The 16,622-nt window shown below is 36.8% G+C and overlaps 1 protein-coding gene across 1 annotated transcript; it reads right to left on the reverse strand.

Annotated features, from left to right (window-relative positions):
- Positions 1 to 9,994: 9,994 nt before the first annotated feature.
- On the reverse strand, positions 9,995 to 15,136 carry LOC137251680 (uncharacterized). Its single transcript, XM_067786426.1, has 2 exons — positions 14,084 to 15,136; positions 9,995 to 10,825 (listed from the first exon to the last, which is right to left on the reverse strand). The coding sequence occupies exons 1-2, from the start codon at positions 14,996 to 14,998 to the stop codon at positions 10,232 to 10,234; spliced, it is 1,509 nt and encodes a 502-aa protein (XP_067642527.1). The 5' UTR covers positions 14,999 to 15,136; the 3' UTR covers positions 9,995 to 10,231.
- Between the last annotated feature and the right edge of the window lie 1,486 nt (positions 15,137 to 16,622).

Raw genomic sequence — 16,622 nt, forward strand, 5'->3', positions numbered from 1 at the left:
GTAAAACTGATCCTTCCAAGCTTCCTCTGGGTCCTTTTTGGTAAGTTTGCTCTTTCCGATTTTGCTGCAGTAATGTCGTTGCAATGACTCTCCTAAATTTCAGCTGGTCCATGTCTCCATTTTGTTTTCGATGCAATTGCCATGCATTTTGCACAGCCATGTCAATACAGTGGGTCAGTAAACAATGATACCACTTTTTTCCTTTGATTGAAACTCTATATAGGCTGATATTTTGATCGGAACGATCTACTGCACCCATATTGGCATTGTGCATATTTATGAGATGAGGTTGCTCCACTCTTAATATTTTTTTTTGCCGTCGTGAGTAACGGTTTACTGTATGAACCGGTTGTACTCCAGCAAAGTTTGAATTAAGGTAAACTACATTGTTATCATGCCACTTCACTGCTGCTATATTTTCGTCAAAGATTTTTGCGTAGTCGTAGGATCCTCGATCATCCTTTCCATGGATGTACTGTTTACAACCATGACGGCCATAATATGGTACCATGGCCTCATCAATTGAATGCATTTCCTCTAATGGTGCATGCTCCATGAATTTTTTATTTATTACATCGAAAAGAGGCCTTACCTTTGCAAACTTGTCATCAGTGTCCAAATGTTGATTGTTGCACACATGAAAATTGGAAAAAATCATATAAAATCGGTTTCTGGTTATTGTGTCTGAGATCAGGTCATTGTGACAATCTTTTTCGCGTTCCCAGTACATTTTTTTTTCTTGGAACCTGTACGTATCCGCTCAATATCAAAACCCCTATGAATGCTAAAATTTCGCGCTTTTCAAAGTTTGCATTGATGTTTTTTTGTTGGGCATAGTTGTTAGTTTCAGTCAGAATTAGCTCTATTACTTCATCATCAAAAAACTTAAAAAAGAGCTCTAGAGGATTTTCCGATTCCTTTGAGAATGGAGGTCCCTCGAAGTCCGTAACAGAAAATTCTAAGTCCTCCTTTACCCAGTTACATCTCTTTTGTTTTTTGCCTTACGTTTTCGAAGATTCTGCTTTTTTGCTAGCTCGCTCAATGGCAAGTCGTCATCGGAATCATCTGACGAAGTATGCTCGGCGTTTCTTCCTTCAAATACAACTTCTGCTGTAGCCCGCAGTTGAGAAGCTGGAAGGTTATCTATCTGCAGATAGTTCTCGTCCCCGGAGTCTTCATCTGTCAATTCATCCGCTGCATCAATTGGTGGAAAAATACAAATTTCTTCAACTCTATTACCATTATCATCGTCATCCTCCAAAATAGCCAGTACTTCGTTAAGTGAAACACCCCTATGAAATAATGACAAACACAACGCATATAGTTCCAATGTACTAAATATAGTACACCCTAGTTTGTTTAGCCGAAATAGATAACATTTTTTAAAAAAGCCTAAGTTTTTCATATTATACTGAAATATTGGATATCTTTCTTCAACCTGCCTATACAATTTTTCATTTTTATCTTATATAATATTTTATATTGCCTTACCTTTCGAACCGTATATGACAATTTCGCATTTTGCAATTTTGTCAAACTTCGACAAGAAAAAACACGAAATCTTAACTCTGCCACCAAGGTGCGATGTATGTCTAATGACTGCTGCAAGCATAATGAACATTTTGTTGCATTGCGCGCTAACGAGAAAGTTCAAATGCGAGCATGACGCGACATGATCTAGGTGTACTATATTTAGTACATTGGTACTATCTGGGTTAAATAACTTAAACTCAAGAATCTGTTTTTGTTATATTATCGACAAAAAATATCCACAATTTACTCTATTTGGTCAATGCACAATGTGTTAATTTACAAAATCCATTTTACAACAATAGCAAAATAAGTAGTAACATTTTGACATATATAGTAAGAAAGCAATAGATTATCTTTGCGAAATTTCAGCCAAATTCGACTATATCTTCATGTCTTTTGGTTTTATGTAAGCGAGTTTTCCGCGAGATTTACCTAAAAAGAATCAATCAACTCACAAGAGCCTAACATTTTTTGATCTCACACGATTAATTAAAACAAAATCAACCCAATTACGATGTATACAAAATCTGCTATGAAGTAATATTTCTTGTATGTCTTATGTTCGGACACCATGAAAATGATTGAAGACTTTCCTGGTTTATAATTAACTACCTGTTTGTTTGTTTTCGAAATGGTACCGTCGCAATATACCAGTAAATGCTTCTTTCTTTTCAGTTGCTCTTAAACAAACATAATAATTCATATTTAATAATTATAAGCCGGTTTTAAACTTATGAATTCTTAAATATTAAACTATTTGAATAATTAGAAGGGGCTACTTTTGCTATTGACCAATTTTACGCCTTTTTTGCACCCTACTCCTAAATTGATTTAACATATCTGATGGCAATGAAAGTATACAAAAAAATAACCTTGGGGGAAAAGTATTTAGTACTGAATGGAAAAAAATTGTTCATTTCAAGTTTACATTCATTAAAGATTGGGAATGGTTCGTACATTCACACTCTATATTGAATTATAATTTACCATTTAATAACACACACACTTTGGCTTTTGAGTATTTTAAGCCATTCAGGAATGGAGATTTATAATATGCAACCAAAAAATCACAAATTTTTAAAGGAATGCTGAGAGAATGCACACTCAATTGATTCAATCTTTTTACAACTCTGTTGATTTATAGCTTAAATGAAACTAACTCTACTATTGCCCGACAGATTGCGAGCTTAATCAAAACTGATTCTAGCGCCTCTATCTGTCGCTGCCTTTTATACTCTTTGATTTTCTCGTTCGCATCTTCTAGGCGCTTCCATTACCAGAATCTACTAGTTGACCATCAGCTATCAAATTTCTCAGCTATAACTACAATTGCACAATTTTATAGCTTCTCTCATTGCATACTTTCGTGAGTATCTCAGATATATGCATGTGGTTGTGCGTTGCTTCTCAGCTGCGTATACGTACATATGTGTAGACATAATGATTGCATTATTGATGTGCATTCACGTCACTGCTTAGCATCGGCTTAGAGATGACAGTACCCTTAGTGTTGCTAATATTCGTTACACTGCTCTCCACCAAAGTCTGATCGTCCCGATCAGACAAATCTCCCGATCTAAACGCCGCTAGCATCTCTAAACGTACCACTCTTCTACTCCGTGGTTTCCCAATGGTTTGTATGCGGTAGATGGTATCACTGATCTTCTTCACAACTTTGTACAGGCCTTCCCAACTGCACCGAATCTTGGATGGAACACCTTTCCGCCGGTGAGAGTTGTATAACAGTACCAAATCTCCCTCCAAGAAACCTTCCGAATTAAAGTTCTTATCATGCCAGTGTTACTACTCATTGCCCTGGGCCGTTCCCTCACACTCTGTTGTTTGGCCAATTAACTACTTCGTAGAGCTTGCGCTTGACCGATTGACTTCGCATAATCAGTATCGTTCCCACGTTTCACAACAGTAGTGCGCTCCGGCTTGAAACTACCCTCGCATTTTTCTGGGAAATTCGTTGCTTCGTTTTTGTGCGTCCATTAGGTTTTGTCAATGCCAGTGTTTCTCTAGCAGGTACTTTTGATTTTGCTTTATTTGACCCATTCGATCTATCAACCTTTGCCTTTGAATTTCGTGGTTTTTGTCAAGTCTTCTCCACCAGTAATCGATTCCTACTGAACCCTTTCTGCAAACTGAAGTTAAGTGGTATATCCTGGTTCTTATAACGCATCACCCTTCTCTGTATATCGATCTTGATGTCATGGTCAACCAAAAAGTCCGCTCCCAATATGACTTCATCAACGATCTCCGCCACAACGAATTTGTGTAGAACTGTGACCTTTCCAATCAAGACTTCACATACCACTTCTCCCTGGACTTGGTTATACTCGCCAGTGACCGTACGCAACCTTGCTCCAGGTAAAGTGTTTACTCTCCTGGTGACCAAGTCAGATCGAATTAAGGAATCAGATGCGCACGTATCTACAGTCAGTACACGTTCTTTGCCATCCACATTCCCTCTGACGGTAAGACTGCTCGATTTTCTACCAATTTGCGACATAGATATCACAGGACATTCAGTAGCTGGAGCTAGCTCTCGATCTCTACATCTTCCTCGCTCTTGCTCATCCCCTCCAGCTTTGTTATTAAGACCACCCATGCTGTTGAAACCACTAGGATCAAGATCGCAATGACGTGCAATGTGACCGGGCTTCCCACATTTGAAGTATTTGATAACTTTTTCGCTCCGCTTTTCCGATCCTTTCAGCGCCTCCAATATTGCGTCTACCCAGTCTGGCCTTTCCACAGAAGCGATGCTGTTTTCCTGAATCAGAGCATGTGATACCATTTCTGTGAATGTAGGTTTTGGGTTTGCATATGTAGCTCGCTTTGTTTCGACGTCCCGTATGCCATTTATAAAGCTCTGAATCTTTACCCGTTTAGTGTATTCCACGGGTGCGTCCGCATTCGCTAAATGTGCCAGCCTTTCAACATCCGACGCAAACTCTTGCAATGTCTCACCAGGCTTCTGGAAGCGGTTCGGTAACTCCATTTGGTATATCTGTCTCCTGTGCTCAGTTCCGTATCGTCTCTAGAGCACCTACCAATGCTTTATAACAGTTCCGTTCGCCCTCTGGAATGGTTTGTAAAATCTCAGCTGCAGGCCCTTTCCATGAACAGTGCAGCAACTTTATCTTCAGCATTCCAGTTGTTCACTGCTGCGGTCTTCTCAAACTGAATCTTAAACACCTGGAAAGAGCCGTCAAAAGATGAAGTTTTCACCTTCGTATTGCTGGCTGAAACAGCTGGGCGATTTAGTTGCAACTCCTGTATACGACCTCTCAAAGCATCCACCTCGGCCTCGATTTTTTCTTCAAACTGCGTTATTTTCTCGTCCATACGCGCTTCGAGTTTTGATGATATACGCGCCCCTTGCGCTTCGAGCTGTACTGTTATGCGTGTCTCTTGTTATTTCAGTTGTGCTTCCATCTTTGATATAATCTGTGTCGACATTTCTGAAATACGCGTATCTTGTGCTTCAATCTTCGATGTTATTTCTGACGACATTTCTGCAATATGTGTCTTCTGTTCAACCAGTTGAGATGACACTGTCGATGTTTGAGCAGATATTGTAGCCAAAATCATGTTCAAGTCTGTGCTCGTAGCTGTCTGCGGTGTTTGGTTTTTCTCCTCAATTTTTGTTGTTGTCTCATCGCCATCAAGATGAAAGTCATACTCTTCCACGTCAGTTCCTTCTAATTCCATTGCCTCTCGTAGTCGTTCATGAAGCTCTCCAACTCCTTCTTCAGTTGCTGGATCTTCAATTCACTTAACTTTACCATGTCCTCGTGTCCTCTGGAATTTCTTCAACAATTCCTCTTCTGACACCAATTGTAACGAATTTACTGCAAATCCTCTTATTTGCAACCTTCTGCTAAGTACGAATCACTAAACTGTTGAATAAATAACTCCACTCTTCAATAATGCAAAATGGCCTTTATTAAAGTACTTCACAATAACACTTATATTTCGCTTACTGATAACTTGCTTAACTCAAACTGATTTATAGCTTAAATGAAACTAACTTTACTATTGCCCGACAGATTGCGTGCTTAATCAATACTGATTCTAGCGCCTCTATCTGTCGCTGCCTTTTATACTCTTTGATTTCCTCTTTCGCATCTTCTAGGCGCTTCCGTTTCCAGAATGTACTAGTTGACCATCAGCTATCAAACTTCTCAGCTGTAACTACAATTGCACGATTTTATAGCTTTTCTCATTGCATACTTTCGGGAGTATCTCAGATATAGCATGTGGTTGTGCGTTGCTTCTCACCTCCGTATACGTACATATGTGTAGACATAATGATTGAATTACACTGGTCAACAACATTTTTGTACATGGGTCGTGCGTATATTTTGTTTATTGCTTTTGCACCCAGAAATAAGAATATGAACATACAAAATTTTTTGATTTGGTTTTGTTCGAAAAAAATGAGAAAAACGAAAAACATGAAAATTCATCAAAATTTGACATAGATTTGATTTATTCTAGTATAGTAAAAATCAATTTAAGATTTATTCTTATAAATTAAGTTTTAGAATACAGTTTTAATGTTTAAAAATGCTTTTCCTGCTTTTCCTGCCATATTCGGTAACATTTTCTCTTACTAACGTCCAAATATAGTCCCCCATCATGCTTTCATGCTCAAACTCCATTATATCTTGATGGAATCGCTCTCCGTGTTCTTCTGAATAAGCTCCCATATTATATTTGAATTTATCCAGATGTGAATGTAACATGTGCATCTTTAGCGACATTCTACATCCGATGGCGGAAAAATTCGTAATCATGCCAGTTATCAGCTCATCATAATCCCTATGATTTCCAAGAAAGCCATGAACTACTGCCTTAAAACTGTTCCACGCTAGTTTCTCCTCATTGCTAAGTAGGTCCGGGAAAATATCGCAGTTCATAATTTTTTTTATTTGAGGGCCAACAAAGACTCCAGCTTTAATTTTGCCTTTGACAGATTTGGAAAAAAAGTGCAAATATTTGAAAGCTTTAGACTCAATATTAAGAGTCTTCAACAATTGGCCCAATTTAATATGCAATGGCGGCATCAATATATTTTTAGGATCGACAATTGCTTCATGTTTAATATTAAATCTTTCCACTCCATACTCAGTACGTTCAGGCCCATGTTTTTGGCTATAGTGGGCGGCATTATTTCTGCTATCCCATAGGCAAAGATAACAGGAGTGTTTGGTATATCCACCTTGCATTCCAGTAAAAAAACAAACCATCTTTAAGTCTCCAATAACTTCCCACTTGTATTCCGTATATTTGATTGCAGTTAATAGCATTTTAATACTGTCATAATTTTCTTTGAGATGTATGGAATGTGCCAGTGGAATAAATTGAAATTTGTTCCCATTGTGTAGTAGAACTGCTTTTAGACTTTTTGTGGAGCTGTCGATAAAGAGGCGCCATTCATTTGTATTACAAGGAATACCAATTGTTTCAAATAAACCTTTCACGTCATAGCAAAAACAGAGTCCATCTTCCTTACTGTAGAAACAAGAAAATTCTTCATGACGCTTTCTTTGCCGAGATATTCGAACATCAGAAGTAAATTTCGTTGTTTAAGTCGCGATGCTAATAACTCTGCTTGGTCTTTTGATAGATTTAAGTCTCTTATTAAGACATTGAGATCTTCAGAGTTGATGAGATGTGGTACTCCTGGTTCAAATTGAGGAACAAATTCGGAACGTACGGATGCAGATGAACTCGGTGTTTGAAAGCTGCCTTTAGGGAATAGTTGCTTTTCCAACACAGGTGGATCAGGTACAGGATTTTGTTCCGAATGTGGTACTGGAGTGGATGTCGATGGTAGTTCCGGATATATTGTTTTCCTTAAACGTTTCCCTTTCAGTGGTTTCACTACCCAAAAATAGCAATCAGTGTCATGATTACTCGGTTCCCTCCAAATCCTCGGCACTGCGAACTTCATGGCTCTTTTCTCACCCTGGTACCAAACTATAATAAAACGTAAAGCATAACAATTTCAGTTATTATGCAATTATATATATGTAGATATATGTATATATATGAAACAGTTAGTACAATAAAAAAGAGAAAATAAACTTATTCTCCAGAATGCTTCTGCAAGAGTTACATGAAACATGTGGAGCCCATTTTTTGTCCTGGTTTTTAACAGGTAGATCCTTGTGGTTTTAGTTAAATCAAACTTTTTTTGTCTTCTTTTAATACATTCGCCACATATATAGCAAAACGAATTAGCCGCTCGTTTACAACTTTTCGAAGACATCATTCCTTTGTGATATGCAAAAACATAGTGTCGCCCACAACGAGTGGTCCAAGAAACTACAGCTTCTTAAAAAAAATTGTACTTACAAAAACGCTATCATGTAGCTGGCATGCTCTATTGCTAGGCCTGCCAATTCGACAGTAAAAGTTTCGATGAGTTTCTTAATATGTACGTAACGAATTGCCAAATCTACCTAAAATCATGTGTATCTGGGACCTTTTATCTCCTTTTTACTGTTTCTCAGCCACATTTTTTGTTGTTTTTTTTAAGATGAGTATGTTGTGCTTTAAGATCTTTTTTCGATGCATCGCTGCATCAGGTAGCTACCCACCGCCCTCTATCGACCGAAATAGCGGGAAAGGACCTAAATTAGCCTGGTGCAAAAATGCAAAATTTTCAAATCCCTATAACTTCTACAAAACCAAATATTTTTGATTCGTAATTGCATTTTTTTTATAGAATTGAACATTTTGTTTTTTGTTGACCTGTGTTATTGATGTGCATTCACGTCACTGCTTAGCATCGGCTTAGAGATGACAGTACCCTTAGTGTTGCTAATATTCGTTACAATATTTTTGGAACTTTTTGTGTATGCAGCTTCATAGCCCAATATATTTTAGTATAATTAAGTGCAAGTCGTTAGAAGTTATATATATTTTTGAGTATCTATTCACTTTCCGCAATAGCGTTTTCTCAAAAAATCGTACGTGTAACGTCGCAGTGATATGTTGTAAAGTGGCAGTGCTCAAAAATATACTTATAACGTATGCTGTAATGAGCTTTTACTCAAACAGAAGGTGTTAATCTATGATTTCCTCTTTTTCACATGACACATAAAACAGGGAATATTATCAGATTCGTAGATTCGCAGATTTTTCACAAAACTTCCAATAACATCCAAAACCACTTCCGAAATTACGTAACGTGGCAGTGCAGCTAAACCGGCTTAGCTTTAAATTTATAACAGATATAAAGAAATGTCAATATAAATATAATGCTGTTCATCGGTCTCTTTATACATGCCTAGTAGATTATTCATTTAATATATACTTTGATAATTATAAGCTTAAACAAAGTACGACTGTAACGTGGCAGTGGGAAATTTTGACCATATGCGTTTTTATGGTGTCAATTTATTACAATTAACTTGAAACTATATTTATCGCGGTGGCCGGTATAAAACCGCACAAAATCAAAATAAAATTTAAAAACTTAAAAACAAGCGTAAATTATAATTAAGAAATGTGATAGTTGCGTTGTCTTGCTGTTGTCCATGTTGTGAAGTATGTATTTCCTTAAAAGTAACACTATTATTAAAAATTTAAAAACTCTCAAGCGTTGTTATGTATGTTTGTATATCGGCTTTGTGAGCTTAATGTATACTTCTGTAAGTTTCTTAGAAACTTATTTTCCGTTTACTTGGCTTGTTACGAGCTTGTACGACCTAAGAGTGGCGAAGCGAGGAGGTGGAATTAGGGGCCTATGACGGGGGATCCCGATAGTCCCCAAAATATCCTGGGATGACCCCCAAACTACCCCGAAGTGAGCCCCAAATGTTATACAGAAATTACCCCGGGAAGGACTGCGAGAGAGTCCCCAAAATCATCCCGAAATGACCCCGGGAGGACCCGAGAGATTCCCTAAAATCAACCCGAAATAATCCCAAAATACCTACCAGGTCCCCGAGGGAGTCCAAAAAACATCCCAAAATGAGCCCGAAGTGATCCCCAAGTAACACTAAAATGACTCCGGATGGACTCTGGCTTAACGCAGGATCGTGTGGCGACGTAGATGTTTCACATCAATTACACTGGCGAGTATTCACATATACCTTGCACCTTTGTTTCTGTGTGCGTCAACTTTAATTTTCGTCAAAATAAATTGATTAAATTGAATTGTTTTTAGGGTTGATGGAGCGTTAAATCCGAATATTAAGTCAGGCTTTCCAAATTGGGTATGATTTCAGAGATATAAATATATAAATATGCGACGAAGCCCGTTTTTCTGCTGTTTATTCTACAAAGCACTGTGGTTCCATTTAGCTTTTTAGAAGTTACTATTACGAGTATGTTTAGGAATGCATACTGTCGCAGAACTGCTAATGTTTAACTTTGTGCCTAAATCAGGTAGGAGTGCTGTGACCTTAAAAAAAGTATAACGCCGATGGTATTTAAACAAATTATCCTTTATTAACGATCGTCACGATTATCAAATAGCAAATTCCATATACATATTATTTTACTGTTAATCTTAATTTAAAAAAACTTAAAACTTTGAACTTTTCTTATACATTTTTTATATTTTAAAATAAACATACTTATTTTATGAAAATCATTAGCCATTACATATCACATAAATTGCAACAAATTCTTTCTCACATATCACAGCAATTACAGCAATACACTCTCCGTTCTAATACTTCATAATAGCCTCAATCATTTCGTATCTTTGCAAATCCATTGCGTTACCAATCATACGTCTCTTGAACAAAGGTAGCGTGCGTTCCGTTAGTAGATCGTATTCATCAACCAATTCGGCTGCGCTTTGACTTTTTGGTGACAAAGATTTTTTGTCGTTTTTACATATTTTTTGTACTTTAATATTGTCAAACCCATTTTTTGGTTCATCTGTATCCGAATCATCTGATGATGAAGAGAGTTCTCGTATCGCTTCCGAGACTTTATCCAAATCGGGTATTTCACTTGCGGCTAATAAAAAAAAGGGCACCGATAGAGCCGACATACAAAATCCATAAACACCAAATCGATGTAGTTGTTGTCGAAATATCGTTTCCGGATATAATACTCTTGGATCTAATTCATAGTCGCGTATGATTTTTGTCACTGTATCATAATAAATCTGCATGAATTCGTGGAAATGCTCATCTCGAAGCGGCTTCTCGGTGCATGAGTAAAGATAGTGAACCAAATCTAAGATTGGCGGAGCATAGCGTGAAATTTGAAAGTCAATCAGTTTAGCATTGATGGCGCAGTGTTGTTTGGTGGACTGTAAATATAACAGTGTTTAGCTTTATTGAATTTTCTTAGCTTGAACAAATTTATGAGTTGTTCATATGAGAAAAATTATATTAAAAAATCAAATAACCGATTTCTACAAGCCTCATCACACATGACCTCATATATTGCCCCGAATGATGGACGATGTCGGGAGATGATATGGCTTTTCTCCCGTAATAGAACAAAATAACGTAACTGTTTTTTTTTTTAACATTCAAGCTATTCGAAAGACGTTTATTCTTTTAGATAGCATAAACTGTAAAGTATTTTATGCATAAGGCGCTACCATTTTTGGTTCGTAGTTTTTAATTAATTAATTAAAATGCAAATTTACGCACCTACATTCAGAAAAACCGCTTATCTAAAATATAAAAGGAATAAACAAATTGTCTATAAATTTTAATGTAATTAGTAAGAATTTCTTATTTTTTGTATAAGACATTTAATGCCAATTTCAGACAGAGGCTTTATGAAATAATTAGTCACGCTTTCTACATTATTCCATACAATATTCAAATTATTAATTATCTCATTGTTGGTTTATTGAATTCCCAATGGAATGAAAAATGTAGTCGGTTTTGCTCGGAGCTTCGCATTGAGCTGTCACTGTAACAAATGACAATCAAAAATAAATTATTTTCAATAAATTACGAAAAATAGAAAATTATCAGGAAAATGCCAATATGTTATTTTTGCAGCAAAAGATAATATAATTTTTTCAAAAATAGGCACATACTGGGTTAGGTGCAACATCTATGAATAGTTACACATACACTTTATTTTGATTGTCCTTAAAGTTAAGGAGGAAGGAGCTGCTACCCATTTTGTAAAAAGCATTATAATTTTTTGGGGCTGGGGGCAAAAGGCCCTGTGTAAAAAGGAAAAATAATTACTTTATTAAACGAAATTGTGATTCCATTAAGTTTTTGTTAATATCGGTAACATTAATCTTATGAAAAGTTTTTCGTCAATTTTTTCAGTCAAGAGTACTTAATTGAATATTTCTCACAATATTTACATGCACGAGCTAGCTCAGCGAATAAGAGTACCTACTCTACTCTAAATGTTTGATACTCGACTAGAAATTCAAGGCCGTGACAGTTACACATTTAAAATTTTTTTAATGTGGGGAAAAATGTTTCCTCTATTTTTTCCTTCCAGAATACTTAATGAATAGCTCTGTGAATAAGATAAAGTCTCGGAAGACTGTAACGTTGTGGGCTTAGATCACGGTCGGGACAGTTACACAATACAATTTTTATAATCTTTACAATTTTCTCCATTTTTAAGACAATTATTCCATTACCAAGGAAAAAAAGGCATAAGGTTTAAGAATATTACTTGTCAATCAATCCCATTTATTTTTCGCTTTCAGGAATTTTTATGACTTTTTGTTTGAGTGTAGCAAATAACACGATAGTTTCATGCTGCACTACAAAGCAATTATAACACAAAATTTGTTTTAAAGCACGTAACTTCATATTCTTAAAACGATAAAGTTTCAGAGTCCATTGCTGCAGGCAAGGAAAATTTGGGAGCAGCTTCTAAGGATATTGAAAAATTGCTATACGTGCACTTTCAGCGAACATAGCTGTTGATCAATCGTCGAGTGAAAAGTTTTTGAACACACTGTTGAGTATTTTTGATCCACTCAATGGTTGGGATTTTACGTCAAATTACTGAGCACGGATTTGTTTCGCTTTATTCGCTCATGCTTGTTCGGCTGTCTGACAGTTTTTTTTGGCATTTTAAAAGGTTAAACAGTTTTCCTCTTAATCTGAAGTGTGAAAAGAAAATTAAGAAGTCCTTTTCCTCATTCCGGTATTGTCTTTTCGCGTGAGTGGACGTGCGGTATCATCCTCGACTTTCGGGCGTTTTTTGCGTTAAGCGGAAAATTAAAATAGGCCTCAAGGTTGGCTTCTGTGCATCCCTTGGGCGTTTTGGCAGAGTTAGGAGATACGATATCTCCCTGACTTGGATTTAGGGTGGTGTTCTTTCCCTCCCAACAGGAATCAAAAATTCGTGCAAGTTTTAATAACTGGCGTGGTGCCATAAAAAAAAACCAACTCGCTTTATATATAACGGATCGTAACGGGACATGAAAAAACATGGCGAAAATGAAAAATCATGGCGATAAGCCACATTGATACAACACATTTACATATATAAAAGAAAATTCTTATTCTAATTTTATATATATAACGGAACACAACGCGATGCTGCTGTACATGTTTCTGGCCTCTATGGTATTACCATTGTAAAAGCAGCTGTCATCAATATAAAGAAGGAGTGCAAATTGACGAAAGCACACAATTTCATGGATAACCTGGTGTTTTATAAGCTTAAGCTTTAACGTTTAAATTCTAAAGTCCAAAGAAAAAGTCCTTTTCCTTAAAATTTAAAGACAATTATTTCGTTTGGCAGTTTGCTCAACTTGCCGTTCGTGGAACAAATTTTCTATCACTCAACTGACGGAAACACGTTTGAAACGTGCCAACAAAGCTGAAAGCGCCCATTCTGTAAAAGTTGCCTGCTTTTGTCGTTTTGCTTTTCTCAAGGAAAACTTATGGTCCTGCGCATGCTGACGACGAAGAGTATCCAAGAGGGTAAAATGATCAGCTGTATGACCTCACGCAGATATGAAGATAGTGTAGCGAAAAAAAAGCACAAGGAGCTTCGCTGGCTTATACGAATGGACGAGGAAGTATTCCTGCTAAGGAAGTATTTCAATGGACACCGCAGTTTGGAAGCACATGAAGTGGGAGACCGCCACTGAGTGGGGAGAGGCAGGTTGCGGAAGACTTGACCTCTCTTGGGCCCCCAACTGCCGTCAGTTATCGCGAAACAGAAATAGTTAGCGTGACTTGTTACGAAACGGTCCAAATCTCTTAGGCGGTTAAGCGCCAAATATAGAATCAATGTTTGCCAAACACTGCCGAGGCTGACCTAATTTAGAAAAAACATCTTCTAAAGTATTTCAATGTAACTTCCATAGGGATTTAAATCTGCGATATTCGGCATGGAAGGCGAGAACACTACTTCCATACCACAGTAGTCCCCGTTACACCATTGCATAGGATGCATAGGAAGTATACAGTGGACTTGGAATTATAAGCTGTTTGACTGTGTTACCATGCTACTTTTAATTGAAGGTACTGCAAAAACACTCTCATGCCGATCTTTCTTGGAGCATATAGAGACAACAAGCTGTTTTGTAAACGGGGAAGTGATTTCAATAATTACTTACATCAAATTCGTAGAGTACATTATTGTTCCAGAAGTCGCCATGACAAATGGCCGCATAAGGTGCAGACGCCGCGCCGTTAACAGCATCCAAACAAATCTCTTGAAAATTCAACTCGATTTTTTGTAGCGCTTCCAACACTTCGCTAGTTTGGCGCATTTCTTCGTCATTATCTTCAATATCCGCCTCGAGCATATGACGCGTACGACGCACATGTTTCTTACCAAACTGTAATGTCACTTCCCCCATATCAATTGTAAAAAGATTATCATCTATTTGGGTTACCAAATCACCAAATTGTTGCGGGTTGCGCGCTTGCAATACAAACGACATAGCGTGTAACTGTGCAATTGCACGAAAAGCACAAACGACTAAGTCATATGTGGGTAAATTGGTGCGCGAATTAATCACAAAACCATTACTGGACAGATCCTCAAATATTATAAATTCAGCGCCATCCTTTAGCGATGCGTATAACATACGTGGTACGACGGAAAAGGGAGAGTCAGTCCGCCCTCTTGACAGCGCATCAAATTCACTAAACACAGATCCATACATAAATACTTCGCGCTTATAAACATCTTTAACTCGTATATGCGTACGGCGCGCTGGGTTGGTCGGTGCAATTTTTAGTATTGTATGCAGAGAGCGCAGCGTTTTTTGTGTGGGATGCGTGCGCGTTATCGGTGTTAACAAAACTTTGAGTACTGAGCCATACGAATTTTCACCCGGACCACCAATCGCTTGCACAGATAACTTGAAATCGCCGATCGCGTTGCGCGCGCCAATTTCACGATACGCGTCTAATACCGCCGGTGAGAGCGCTTCGATATTTTGTTGTTCTGTTGAATTTGAACCAGAGGAGATATTGTTTACGATAATTTTAGATTTTGTGCCAATAACGTTGTTCTCGTTCATTTTTATGGTATTAACTTGAATTGCATAACACTATTAGTTACAAATAATTATTTGAATTTATTTTTCTAATACAACTATTTGATTGGTCTTTTAATTATTAAATACGAGTTTAGGTCCGCTCTTAAGCGACTAGTTGCTATTAACTTAGTGAATGCCCAATTGACTTACAGATTTCGCCAAGTAGCTTTTATAATGAATATCAACACGATCGGAAGCTTTGTATGTTCTATAACAGAGCCGGCCAAAAGTTGCACATTGTGCAATTTGAGTTCGTATTTTCACAGAGGCAATAACGATGTGCAATCACGATCGTTTGCTTTCGCTGGTCACTCACTAAAATAAACAGTGAATGCAAAAGGAAAAGTCCATGCTACTTTTTGGGCACATAATAAAAACAATATGCTGCAATGTTAAAGTGACTTTTAATACGTTTTAGTTAGTATTATTAAGTTCCTTTGAACATACATATTAATATTGACAATTTAAATATTAATAATTAATAATAATTAATTAATTATTAATAAATATTGACAATTTAATATAAGTAACTTTTTATACGTTCTACTTAGTTTTAATAATTTTTATACATTTTTTTTTATTGAATAACTTTGTTTTGAAAATATATATTTCTATCTTTGCATTTACTTTGTTTTATAGTTCTTTCTTGATGAAAGAGTGATTTTTTAAGTAAATTTTGCATTGAAGAAACACCATACCTTCTTTTATAAAAAAGTTTAATCTGGCTAGCTCGACCTCTGCGTTCTTAGTTATATGAATATAAGTAAGTATTGTTAGGATTAGCTTGAAATCAAATAACCAGTCCTTTTTAATTTCGAACTTCACAGTCCACATTTTCTTTTAGCACACTGTGGGGAGTTGTCACTCAATTTTTACACACACTTATGCAATTGTTTTAGTATTTGTGTGGCCGGCTCTGTTCTATAACGTTGAGCTCTTAAGGTCTCTCTACTGCACTCAATTGCACTCACTCACTCTATTGATAATGCTGAGATGCACGTGTTAATAAAATTAGTTTTATTGAAGTGGTTTTGGCCGTAAATAATTCGTTTGATAATTTGTTGCTGTTTTTGTTCTATGCGTATAATGCGGCAGTTACCCACCGACGTGTGCCGTACGTAAGGACGTTTGTCGTACGAAGCACGTTTGACCGAACTCTCAAGCCCGTAGGAATCAATGTGTGCGTCTGTGTACATGTACATAACATATTTGTGTGTGTATTGTTTACAGATAAGCACTGTTGCCATTGACCATTTTGCATGTATGCTTATGGAAACATCAACTTTTTCCAATTTAGTTTTTGATATTGTAAAAGGCCGGAATACATATTAAATAAGTATAAATAGATAAAATATTTATAATCAACACTTTTACATAATTATTTCGAATTATTTTCACAATTTTTCAAATTTTAATTAGGCGTTTTTGCATAAAATTTCAAACGGTCAAAAATTAGCGTACAAAAGTTTACTAGGCAACTCTGTCTAGTGAGAGAGCGATCAGCTGACACGTTCTTACGGAAAAAATCAAAAGTGTTTTGACTTCTACGTTCCGGGCTACGTACGTACGGGCGTTGCACGTCGGTGAGTTTTCGTTTACATTGCAC

The sequence above is a fragment of the Eurosta solidaginis genome, chromosome 5 (genome assembly GCF_040869045.1).
Source record: "Eurosta solidaginis isolate ZX-2024a chromosome 5, ASM4086904v1, whole genome shotgun sequence".
Classification (NCBI taxonomy): Eukaryota; Metazoa; Arthropoda; class Insecta; order Diptera; family Tephritidae; genus Eurosta; species Eurosta solidaginis.